This window comes from Osmerus eperlanus, chromosome 16 (assembly GCF_963692335.1).
Source record: "Osmerus eperlanus chromosome 16, fOsmEpe2.1, whole genome shotgun sequence".
NCBI classification, from domain to species: domain Eukaryota; kingdom Metazoa; phylum Chordata; class Actinopteri; order Osmeriformes; family Osmeridae; genus Osmerus; species Osmerus eperlanus.
In genome coordinates this window covers 11,587,749-11,600,163 of record NC_085033.1, presented here as the reverse complement: position 1 = coordinate 11,600,163, position 12,415 = coordinate 11,587,749, and the positions used below count along the sequence as shown (strand labels likewise).

General features: G+C 39.4%; 2 protein-coding genes across 2 annotated transcripts; both read left to right on the top strand.

Annotated features, from left to right (window-relative positions):
- Window positions 1-6,818: 6,818 nt before the first annotated feature.
- On the top strand, window positions 6,819-8,287 carry mrps14 (mitochondrial ribosomal protein S14). Its single transcript, XM_062481178.1, has 3 exons — window positions 6,819-6,957; window positions 7,235-7,399; window positions 7,768-8,287. Exons 1-3 carry the CDS (start codon window positions 6,889-6,891, stop codon window positions 7,948-7,950), a joined length of 417 nt encoding a protein of 138 aa, XP_062337162.1. The 5' UTR covers window positions 6,819-6,888; the 3' UTR covers window positions 7,951-8,287.
- A 295-nt stretch (window positions 8,288-8,582) lies between these two features.
- cacybp (calcyclin binding protein) lies at window positions 8,583-11,344 on the top strand. The gene is made up of 6 exons (XM_062481980.1): window positions 8,583-8,736; window positions 9,347-9,551; window positions 9,810-9,906; window positions 10,173-10,272; window positions 10,360-10,454; window positions 10,701-11,344. The coding sequence occupies exons 1-6, from the start codon at window positions 8,719-8,721 to the stop codon at window positions 10,861-10,863; spliced, it is 678 nt and encodes a 225-aa protein (XP_062337964.1). The 5' UTR covers window positions 8,583-8,718; the 3' UTR covers window positions 10,864-11,344.
- The last annotated feature ends 1,071 nt before the right edge of the window (window positions 11,345-12,415 follow it).

The window sequence follows — 12,415 nt, the reverse complement described above, 5'->3', positions numbered from 1 at the left end:
CATTCTTAACATTGTGGTGTGTCAACACCGATCGGCGGTAAATAAGCAAACACAGAGACAATACTGTGAAGAAACAGCTGGCCCACTCTCCTCAGGGTGAACCCAGAATTCTCACCAACATCACAAATAACCCTCAGACCACATTGTGCAACACTTCATCAGCACTATAGCAACCAATAGTCCTTTAAAGACAGAAATTATCGGCAGATCTAAGTTGACATGTAAAGGTATTTGCAATTGAAGTGAAAACAGAAAACATCTGAATCAATTGAAACATTGGCAAACTCTGGATGAACAGGAACATTTGAAAACTGCCAGCCAGGCAGCATCATATCAGTGTGAATGTCAAGGTTGGGCATATCTTCACTGGTATGTTTGTCTCGAAATAAACAGCAAACGTCTCACATTACTACAATATATAGAGGCATATGTCGAGGCTGCTGAAAAATGTTGAAACTGGAGCTGAGGCTGGTTCTAGGTGTGCTGGCGGTGGTGGTGATCTGCAAAGTAGAAGCAGTTATTACCCCTGAAGTCCCTCCTTAAGTCTGGACTGAATGCAGTCGGCAGAGATGACGTGAAATCAGACTGTCGTTAGAACAAGCCGCCCTGTGGAGCAGATGAGACCACAGAACAACCGGATGGCTCGTAATGGCAGAGTCATTAGAGGCAGTTAACACTTCCTCCCTGAATTCATACAGGAACTTGGAACAGTCAGTTCAATGTTGAAACCTTTTCTAGATGACAAATCATTATCTGGCACTGTTCCTGAGGAAAACGCATCACTGATGGCCCAATCAATACCTCACATTTTCATTTGAAAGTTTTCCATTAAAACAAAGTAGAGTATAACAACGCATTCAGTTGACAGTGAAAATGTATTTAAAAGGTTATATTGTACTGGAACAACTATGCTTATAGAGCTATTACAGAGCGGTAGGTGAGGGCTTCATGACCGACCACCAGTACAGTTACAGTCACTCATAAACTCAGTTGTGGGAGGTAGAGCTCATTTCTTTTCTGTACAGGAATGTGGGTAATACACCGGTCGTGTGCAAACATTGTGTTTTCTTAACTAATGGTTGAGTTGAGGGTTTGGGGGGAGCTGGATAATCCCACGTATATGCCCCTGGGATACTTCTACCCATGGTTCACAGGGAAGCACTAAAACTGTAACATGACGCAAGGTGGAATGAAGACTTTTTTGTAGTAGTAGTAAATTAGAAGGTATCTCTGCAAGGGTCTCGGCACGGTATGTTTTGATGTTTTGATGAAGCCTGTATGGGTGGTCTCGGGCTGTCAGGTGAAGACAGCCATACCACGTGTAGAAGATAGCATTCTGTCGGAACGGCACATTTGACACTTTCACAATATGAGAAATGTATCGTTGCAATTAGTCAGCTTGACATGATCTGGGGTAAAGTGAACTGATTAGGCTCAATGTTTATTCGAGGTTGTGTTGTGTGTGCATATCTGTAAACGTTTCCATTTGCATGCAGTCTTAAGCGAAGATATGGAGACACATAGAGGCAACAGGCCTTTAAAGCTAGTAGGTGGTGGTGAGTTACACGATAACTATAACAGACCTGAAAGATGTCCTGGTGGTTTTATCTTGTCGATATCACCTCCAGGTGGAGGTTTCAGTAGTGTGAATCAATAACAGACGGCATCTTCCTCCCTCTATTCTCACATTCACTTGTGCTATGGCTGACATTATTAAACTTTGTTCAGTGGGTGGTGAGGGTCATTCACAGGCCAGCATGGTCTCTTCCAATTTGGTAGAGTAACACAGTACAGAGCACAGTAGGAATCATACTATAGTTTGGCCAGCTAAAACCCAGTTTTTACCATCAGATCAAGAGGGTGTCCTTGTGGTCCAAAAGGAATATTTGGACAGAGCATTGTGGAGAATGGGATTTGATCCCTCCTACACACATGTACACTTCAACTGTGAAGACTCACACGGAGTGACCAAAAAAGGAAATAAATATTCCAAAGAGACAGAGTGACTTTCATTTACTGACAGTATCGGTATGTAAATATGGTTTCAATATACCCATGGGATTACACTACAAAAGGCTGCAGTGTTTTTATTTGATTGCTCAGACAAGGGTTAGAATGTTGCCGAGTCCCAGTTGGCTGGTTTGGGTTTCATGATGATCTGACATTTCCCAAGATTCCTGTATTGTACGTTGCTGGTCACAACCCTTTTTTCAACAGTTTAACCATAGGTCTAAAATCGAATTTCCTGTTCCCAGTGCAGTGCAATTTCACATCAATTAATACCTTATCCTCTTACAAGCAGTTGGTCATTAATCTTATGTTGTATCAATTAGAAATGTTTTTTAATCATGTCTGACACTATTCACAATCTTTCCAAACTCGCTGTTTGCATAGCTCCAGTAGATGTATGTGTAAACACTGAATGTAATTTATGTAACACTTTTGTATCCTTACTCCAGCATGTGTATATTTTACAGGGCAAGATAAATAGCAAGCCTCTTGGTGGCCATATATTTTTGGTCAAGACAACTCTGTGTGAACGCTGTGTTCAAAATATGTAGTCTTGATGTTAGCTCTTGCGGTTTGTCAAGAAAATTATCCATCAACACAAGTCGTACTCCCTGACAAACCTCATAAATTCAGTGAATTATTGTTTTGATTATTTCCTTGCCAAACAAGTAAACTACCACAGAACTTGTCATTTTGAAACTGATAATAAATAATTGGCAGGTTATGAAGCATGTTTTGGGAAACTTTACAGTAAGTTGCCAGATTGATGGATTTTCCTTCTTAGTGTTTTAGGCAACGTACCTACTCTGTTCAATTTAGAGATACTGGTTAGTTTTATCTCAACATCCAGACACGTGCAAGCAATTGCATGAAATCACAGAAATGCACATGAAAACGCATTAACTGAAGAATGAACTAACACCGAGTGCATGTTTCCTTGTGGATGCGAGATTGTTGATTGAAAACACTGATTAAAGAAGACCGATCTTTGGTCTGAAGAATTGTATGTGAAATAAGTGATGACAGATTGATCCAAACAGACAAGGCATGAGGCACGAATACAGGGTTTGTAGATTTCTAGTCTCAATATGGAAAAACGTGAGTTTATTTTATCATAAACGTTTAGCTCCTTTTATATGATCCTTGTGCGTCCTGCCTATTTTTTCACAATAAACCATATTCTCCTTGTCAGCACCTTGTCACACAGAAGCAGAATTTATTCGACAGACAAGGTATGCACTGAAATGTTCAATTATAATATTACTGTACCCTCGGTTTCAGAGCATTTGTTGCACAGTGGAGCCAAATCTATGTAAAAGAACACAACACATGAGAAAACAACTGCTGTTACAATCTCTTGACTCAAAATGTTATCCCCTGAAAGTGAAATTCATTATGATGTATGGTGCTAGCAATGTATTTATATACATTGAACCAAACAGCAGCACTGATGGACTAACAAAGAGGCACTGACAGACATTGATCCGTGTTTGAGCATGCTTGTCTGGTAGGATCTGACCCAGTCCTGTAGATTCTTCCCTTTTATCTGTCTGTGGTCTGAGGGAAGGCTTGGATTATGACTCTGGGTCAGATCCCAAACCTGTACTTTCACTGCTAGAGTGACAAGACAATTTTATATTGTCATACAATGTTGTCATATTGTGAATGCCAGGTATAAACCATTGAATGAATTTGATGAATGTGTTTTAATACACAAGGAACGGTTTCTGTTTATACACTTGGAAATGGATGAAAACGCAAAGAAAGTGGATTTATGGACCCACATTGAAAAAAAGAAAATTACACCTTTAAAAAGTTGACCTTAATGAAACAAGACACCTATTTTTGGGGGCAGACTATGTTTTCCTTTCTCTGGGACCCCAGCACTTCCCCTAACAGTGGTGGTCCCTTTTTAAGTTAATTCACAGATGTTGCAGCAAAACAATCTAGAAACCTAATGTGTCCCTTATCATTTTGTTTGGCAATTTTGATCCAATCTTCTGAAAGTGGCTTTGTCCTGGCTTGAGTTAATGAGATTAACAGTCAGTTCAGAGGTCCGTATTGTGATGTTTGGCTAGAGGTTTTCAGCTCCCAAGTATGTCTCTATATTCCCTTCATGGAAAAAACAGGTGTTGTACAAGCACACACAATTCTACGGCAGTTGTGCTTAAGGAAGCTATCACTAGGAGTAGAAACATCACAAAGCAGAATGGAGAATAGTTTGTGAAAGTAAGGAAAATCAACAATTGTAAAACTGGTATGACCTGTCTTAAAATCCCAAGTTGAATTGTACCAAAAAAAAGGCCAGCTCATATTAACATAAGCAGGCTTTTCCAGGAACCTGCTTGCATCCTTCATCAAAGCAGCAGCACTGATATGTGGTGTGTTACAGATGACGGTTTCTGTAGCCCCAGAACAATATGACCAAGTCAGGGGTATTAAACCTAATATGCTGTTTATCCTCCTAAAATCATTTGGATCTGTCGAGCTAAATGGGTGGAGAGAAAGTGGACAAAAGGGATCGTCTTTGGAAGACCAGCCTACATTTACATTTAGTCATTTAGCAGACGCTGTTATCCAGAGCGACTTACAGTAAGTACAGGGACATTCCCCTGAGGCAAGTAGGGTGCAGTGCCTTGCCCAAGGACACAACGTCATTATGCACTGCCGGGAACCGAACCAACAACCTTCTGATTACTAGTCCGATTCCCTCACCGCTCAGCCATCTGACCCCCTAGTGACAGAGGATGAGGGCTGAGGTTTGAGTCTTCTCCAGGGCAGTAGGAAACGTCCAAGGCTTGGGGGCCATGTGGCTCTGCTTCCCACCAGCTGCATGACCCTGTGTTGAATGAGCTGGCTCATCAGGATATGTGTGACTATTGATCACAGTCAGTTGAACTGTCTTAATGAGGATATTGGCTGTTTGGCTGAATCAATAGAAGAAAAATACAAGTATGTTTATGTCTGGCAATGTCCAACCAAATCTTGCCAAATTAACAAATTGTTGTACATGTATGTTACATATGTCCATACTAGTGGAAGTTAGTAAATAAGTAAAGAATACCAATAGGTTGGAAGTTGAACCAAGTTGAAACTCAGGTCTAACGGGAGGAAGCCATGTGGTTAACAACTGACTTGAAGTCTCTCTATTCTTGTGCCCTTAAAATAAACCTTCACATGGTAGTAATAATAATAGGGTTATTTTTGTTTGTTTAAAGACATTGTATACACTATAAGCATAGTCTTGCCATGAGGTGTGTTAAATTAAAGGGGTGTAAAATGTTGATTATTTTTTTACTAGCATATATGAATGGTTACGTTGTCAATCCAATTTGTTTTAATCTAAAAATAGGTTATGTGTTGTTACTTGTCTATGGCAGTTTGTCAAAGACATTTGGAATGAAGTAATGATGGCCTGTTGAATGTGTGTGCAGTGCAGAAGGTCTAAAGCCTGACTCTATAGGTGGTTTACGACATCCTGCAGAGAGTAAGTCATTTAATTTAACTGCAGGGACAGAAATAGAGAACTGTATCAATGATACACCTTTCCTGTAGCCTGTTACTCTGGTGAGCCATGTGTATTTTTTAAAGGTTCTCAAATATAAAATATTTCTCTTCCATTTTTTGTTAGAGTTTATGACACAAGATTCATTTAAGAAAAAAATTCTAAACATTATTAACGCACATTTTAAAAATCTCTGGTCTATCCATCCAAAATCCCTTAAAATTCCATAGCTAGAGCACAGAAAGTAGGCCTACAAAGACACGTTTGGGGTTGTTCAAAACTTTGAGCAGGTCGGGGTATCTTGTTTACGAAATAAGACTGATTTGTTTAGTATAATTTTCAGAAAGAATGCCTAAACTCCTCAGGCTGAAAGCGTGTTTGTTGATCTGCCAGACACATGCTCTCAAAATGATGAAGAACCATATGGTTATGAGGACGTGTCTGTGATGTGCTTTACAGTACTAAAAGAAAAAAGTTTAAACGCAGTACGCTAAGCGATCTTTTAGGCATTATATAACCTATTTTTGTCTATCAGGACAAGGTTGTGCAAGGTAAATCATGAACAGACCAGTCCTCTTTGAGAGTTGTACAGTTGTTTAACTTTATAATGTGGCTTTCTATTTTGAATGCATGCAATTTGGCATGTGTTTGTATTTATCTACCGGACATCTTTTCTTCAAGAGACTCCTAACAATGATAATTACTTGGGAATAAGAAATCCACTTGTATTGTTTCATGAAAGCTTACGGTCAGTATTCTTAACATGTGAGACAAATAGAAAAGGACAACTTTGTTGTGGTTTTCACTGTCATTGGCTTTTTTCTGATGTTTGGTAAAAACAATGACTTTGATTGTGAGGCACAAATCTTCTTAAAGGCTGGCTTAATGTAACACCGCAGCAGACACTTGTTCGGTGGATCTGTATCTACTTGAAAGCGGTAGTTTGAATGCGTCTGTTTGCGCGCGGGTGTTTGTATGTGGTTGGTATGTGATTGCGTGTTTGGCAGCACAAGTATAATGGACTAACCCTATACTGCCATCCTCAGGGTGTAAGTGGTTCCTGCAAACGTTTCTCTCTCTCAAACGTCAACCCCTAGATGGCATCAGTAGACTAAATGTAATGTCGTTGCCAGGTTCAAAATTAATCCTCCCGTTTATGTGTTTAACGAGTCCATAAGGGATGTAATGTATGTAAGAATTCAAATCACTCACTAATGCCACTTTATATGTATAAAATATACTCACATACAGTAAATATGTATGAGAATGTTAGAATTCAAAAGTTGTCAAACTAAAATGATGTATGGTAGTTCACTCTGTGTGAGGGTATTTTTACAAACCTGGCATCCATTTGAGGCAACCTTGGTTCAAACATGGCTGCCTGCAGGATCATGTTTTCGGGGTTACATTTTATTCAATCCAAGCTGTATGTACCCAAACAGGTAAGGTGTATGATTGTGAACATGATTGTGACCATGATTGTGAACATGGTCGAAAATAAGTAGCATATTAGAGACCTTGTTGTTACGTGAAGGCTACGTGTATACACTGACATGCTAACTTCAAATGAGACTCGTGCTAGCCAGCTGTCAATGTAATGGAATTGTGTGTACGTCATTGTGGCACGCCACTTAAACAACAATATGCAATCTGAAGACACCAGCAAAAATTATGTATTTTTAATAGTTGATTTTCCTCATGTGTTTCCACCGATACCAGGCTGCGTGCAGTGGCTGGGGTTGTCTGGAGCAAGTCAGAGGGTACTATGTAAACTGGAAGATGCTGCGAGACGTCAAGAGGAGACAGATGGCTTTCGACTTCGCAGACGAGAGGCTTCGTATTAACGCACTGAGAAAGAACACAATCCTGCCCAAAGAACTTCAGGTACTAAATGTTTAAGTAACCATCTATAATATTATAGCTACATCTGAAAGATAAGTTAGTAAAATAACTGTTGTAGAATGTGTCCCAAACCAATCCATTGGTCAAACCTGTGTGCTTGGGGAAATGTGTCTAATGTCCTCAAATGTGCACTGTTGTTCAGCATGACAAAAGCAAACTTAGCATAGTGTCATTGTAATAGTCTGAAGCATCAATCACCAAAGTGTATCATATGTCACAGCTTTCTCAAAACTGTTCTGCAGTCACGGACAGAAAGCACCGTGTGGACACCTAACATCTGAAAAAGACTTGCCCTCCTTGGGCTTCATTTCAACCTCAGGATCGATTCCTTAACTGACATGTCTTTACAGGAAGTTGCAGATAAGGACATCGCAGCATTGCCTCGTGACAGCTGCCCAGTAAGGATCCGTAATAGGTGTGTGATGACATCACGGCCACGAGGAGTAAAGCGCAGGTGGCGTCTCAGTCGCATTGTCTTCCGTCACTTGGCTGATCACAATCAGATGTCAGGGATCCAGCGCTCCATGTGGTGATGAGATGGACCTACCGACACACTTTTGTACGTGTTACGCTGACCAATATTATTTGCTGTATGGACTGCTTGGTTACAGTTTCAAGTTCCATCTGCCTGTCATTTTGTGTGGATCTATCGCCAGATTATCACACCTCACATTGGTACATTGATGTGCTTTTGTTGAGCCAACATGGACATTTTTCAAGATGGGCTGGAATGGTGGGAACATTTTCCTTCAGCTCTTTCCCGCTTTGAATGATGTTAAGTATGTTAATGACTGCAACTGACTGCTTTATAAGAAAGTGTAAATTATGCAAAGATAGACTGTATAATAAATTGTTAAATATTGGTTTCTTCTTGGGTGTTGTTTCATTGTGTCTGATAATGTCTAAAACGAATGTAGGTAATTTTATGTAGTCTAAATGAGCTGTTTGATTACCAAATTAATATTATTCTTTATTTTCCATGAATGTTTTAATAATGCATATAGTCTTCTACATTGGAATGACATGACTGTTAACGTGAAATGTGCTGTTGGAATATAGTAATGTATACGAAAACGGGGAGTGTGTCCAGTAAAAGGTTAATATCATCAATGGTAAGTGCAATGACATTTACGTATGGCGTGCGGAACCAAAGGAAAAAATCACTTAACGAAGACCGGCGTCATTTCACAGTAACTCCCTCTGCGGGTTGTTGAAATTTGCTATTTCGTTTCTGTTTCAGTCAGTATGCTCTCAACCAGATAGCTCACTGATTACAAATAGATAACAAGACTAGTGCTTCAATGGACCTCAATGAACAGGTAGTTATTTGGTCGACTTGATTAATATTAAATGCGGGTCATGGATAAATGCCATGTAGTCTAACGTAATGCGGTAGCATGTCTTGATAACTGCTAGCTGTGCTAGTTTGCTTGTTAGCTAACCTACAGTAAACCAAGCCAAACGCAGGCTAGCTAGCATGTCTTGGCGATAACACTCAACGAAAAGTTGGAAATATTGCGTGTTGTGAGAAAATTGGTTTGAGTACAGAGCTGGTACTTATATAATCCCGTTCACCGCTACAAATCGCGATCCTACTTCTAATACTAGCAATATGTTTGATCTTTGGCCGATAGTTTACACTAGCTTGCTAGCAAGTGGTGTGTACTCATTGCATTGCCGCTACCGGTGGAAGGTTCCAGACAGTTACAGTAGCTAGCTACCCGACCCTCGAAGGTTTCAAGCCCGACCCAGACGTTTCAGCAACAGTAGAAACCATAGTTTTGTTATATACTGTAATAATAATAATAGCAGAATAATGCTATTTGCTTTCACACAGTGTATCTTTCTAGCTTGCAACCAGTTTTTAGGAAACCCAAAATGATCACGTTGAAGACAAATATATTTGTGCAAAATCTTATTCCCTTGCAGATTAACCAGCTGGAGGCCGACCTGCTGGAGATCTCAAATCTGCTGGAAAAGGCAGAGAGAGAACGTATTCAGGATGTGTTAAAACAAGAAAAGAAAAAAGTGGAAAGGGAGATTTCAGCGAAGAGATTGCAGAAGGAGCAGCAAGCCAAGCGAGAGGACCCAACGTCTTCCTCAAAAGCTTACACTGTCAAGATCAATAACTATGGTAACTGCTTCTTAGTTGTTGCTTCCTTCCACGTCGTTAATTTTACAATTTGGGGAAGATTATTTTAAGATGTTGGGGATTTGAGTATACCAGTTAATGTGGTTCCACCATGTATTTTGGCTGGTGGTACATTGGAAACACCACAGTTGTTTTCTCTAACCAATCCACTTGGGTCTCCATAAGTGCTCAGGCTTGGGAATATTAGGTGCATGAAACGGATAGTTAAGTATTTAAAAATGTTCACCCTTTTTAATGCAGGATGGGACCAGTCAGATAAGTTTGTCAAGATCTACATCACACTCAAAGGAGTTCACAATGTAGCACCTGAGAATGTGAACGTCAGCTTCACTGAGAGGTAATATTGGTTTTCTCCTCAGCTTCAATAACAATTTTTTCCATTTAAGTATTGCAATCTACATGGACTTATCAGTAGAAGTTCCATAACATTTTTTCCATTTAAATTAGTTTTCAGTTTAAAATGTACTGGAAGTCCATTGATTGTAAGGTGTGGAACCCTGTTCACGATGTACACACAATGTTCACCTTTACAATGTACAGTTTCGATTGTAGCTCAGCTTAATCTGAAATTCCTGTTCTATGGTTTGCCTTCCCTTTTCACAGGTCTTTTGTTGCATTGGTAAAAGACCTTGATGGAAAGAATCACCAGATGACTATGAATAATCTTCTGTGCCCCATAGATGTTCAGGAGAGCTCTAAAAAGGTGAGTGGAGTCTTGCATCTGGGACAAGAGATCTTACATTGATTTACTCTGTGTGTACTTATTTTCTTGGCTCTATTTTGTTTAAAGGTGAAAACAGACATGGTCCTGGTCATGTGTAAGAAGAAGACGGCCAAGAAATGGGAGTGTCTGACGCAGGTGGAGAAGAAAACGAAAGAAAAAGAGTGAGTACAAGAACTTAATATTTTGCAATGGGAGACCTATAAACTGGGGTTGAGGGTCAAGTGAATGATCCTTGTGTAGGCAAGGAGCCCTGATCACTGCCACACCCTACAACTAAAACATAAGGTTTACCAAAGGTTCCAGTGGATTCTTTTGGAACCAAAAGGATTGTCACTTGGCCTGCTTGAAATATAGGCCTCATCTGGGGAAAAGAAGGATGTAATATATTTGTTTTCTTGCATTCATAGGAAGCCAAATACCGAAGAGAATGCAGATCCAAGTGATGGGTTGATGTCCATGTTAAAGAAGATCTACTCTGATGGTGATGATGAGATGAAGCGCACCATCAACAAAGCCTGGTCGGAGTCCCAGGAGAAGAAGGCTAAAGGAGAAGAGGTGCCGGACTTCTAACAGGGATTCCTGATGTGCCCAGTCTTTAAGTGGCCATGCTTAAATACCCTCTGTGCATCGTTTTCTCATTCCTGATCCAAAATGGTGGGCCCTCTGAAACTTTGTACTCGAAATTATAACCTATCCTTCCATAGCGGCTTTTAAAAGAGATGCGACTTCAGACAGGGTACGTAGGTTGCTACGTAGCAGTAGCAGTCTGTTTAAGAAAATGTCTTCATTGTGTTGTTCATGCATTCCAGTTACTATTCTAAAGTCCAGGAACTTGACAGATTGGAATATATTTAGCCATTCCCAAATTACAGTTGAAAATAGGCCAATGGAAGTCCAATTTGTTTATTTGTGGAAAATGAGTTTTTCGCACTCATGTACATAATCACATTTGTTCAAATGTAAGTGTAGCCAGTGTCTTATCCCTCTTTCATTGTGTCTCGCTCCCACTCAGGTTTATGTGGTGTAATAAACATATCTTTCCTGAAGCAAATATACTGTTTTGTTATAATGTACTGTCACATCTACTCATGACCAGAGATGGGAAGTAACAAAGTTCAAATACTTTCATGTATTTCAGTAGATTTTTCAGATATCAGTACTTCACTTTCACTTTTTAATTTTAATCTGTACTTTCTACTAATTACATTTTCAAGCCAGGCTCGATACTTTAGTTTAAATCTTTATTTGGTGACATGATCAATACTATTTCTTGTAATTGCATGCCTTTTTTCATTCATCACGCACAACAAACATAAGCTATGGAGCAAGGCAGAAGGTACTTACTTTAAAAAAAATGATTTTTCAACCTTTCAAAACTTTTTTAGAAAAAAACTTAACCGACTTTTTTTCTTTTGAAAGACAAACAAAATATTTTGAAAAATACTTCTGAAAGATTAAAAAAATATTTTGAAAAAAAAGTTAACTTTAACTTGAGTGAAAAAGTGTAGTCAGCATTCAATTTTTTCCAGAGTCTTTAAATTTGAGTATATGTACTACTTGAGTGAAGGATATGTGTACTTTTTCCATTTCTGTTTATGACTAGTCCACTGGGATGGATTATCCATTGAACATCAAGTAAAATTATTACCGCCCAATTACAAATTGGAGCTACTCACTTGTCCACCAGGTGGCAAAATACTCCCCTTTTTTACTTGGAGTGAGAAGATGTGTCCGGGCATGTCATGTAGGACCCCTATGTCTTTTCCGAAAGATGTTTCACTGGTCTTAATTCGTTTGATGTCAAAAATGAGAAATTCAAATATTAATAAATACATTGATCATCATATGAGTGTATCACCCGAATGCAAAACTATGCGATGTGCACATAATGGGCGTTTTGTCTGCAAAATAATAATCAAATTTCAATCAACATGGTTTGTACCAGTCATTTTGTTCTCATGGTAGGTCTACAGCAGCAGGACGCACGACTGTTTGAAATGTTCATGGTTTCATTCATACTTTTACATACAAAGAGAAATAAATAACAAATCGGTCAGAGGCAGTGTACTGCGAGCAATGGGGATGACTCGTCAGTCTCAGTAATTCACCCACCCTCCTCCAT

Coding starts and splice junctions, on each gene's coding strand:
- mrps14 (XM_062481178.1), top strand. CDS start 6,889: ATGGCTGCCTGCAGGATCATGTTTTCGGGGTTACATTTTATTCAATCC. Junction 6,958..7,234: donor AGCTGTATGTACCCAAACAG/GTAAGGTGTATG, acceptor CACCGATACCAG/GCTGCGTGCAGTGGCTGGGG. Junction 7,400..7,767: donor TCCTGCCCAAAGAACTTCAG/GTACTAAATGTT, acceptor ATGTCTTTACAG/GAAGTTGCAGATAAGGACAT.
- cacybp (XM_062481980.1), top strand. Junction 9,907..10,172: donor AACGTCAGCTTCACTGAGAG/GTAATATTGGTT, acceptor CCCTTTTCACAG/GTCTTTTGTTGCATTGGTAA. Junction 10,273..10,359: donor TTCAGGAGAGCTCTAAAAAG/GTGAGTGGAGTC, acceptor TTTTGTTTAAAG/GTGAAAACAGACATGGTCCT.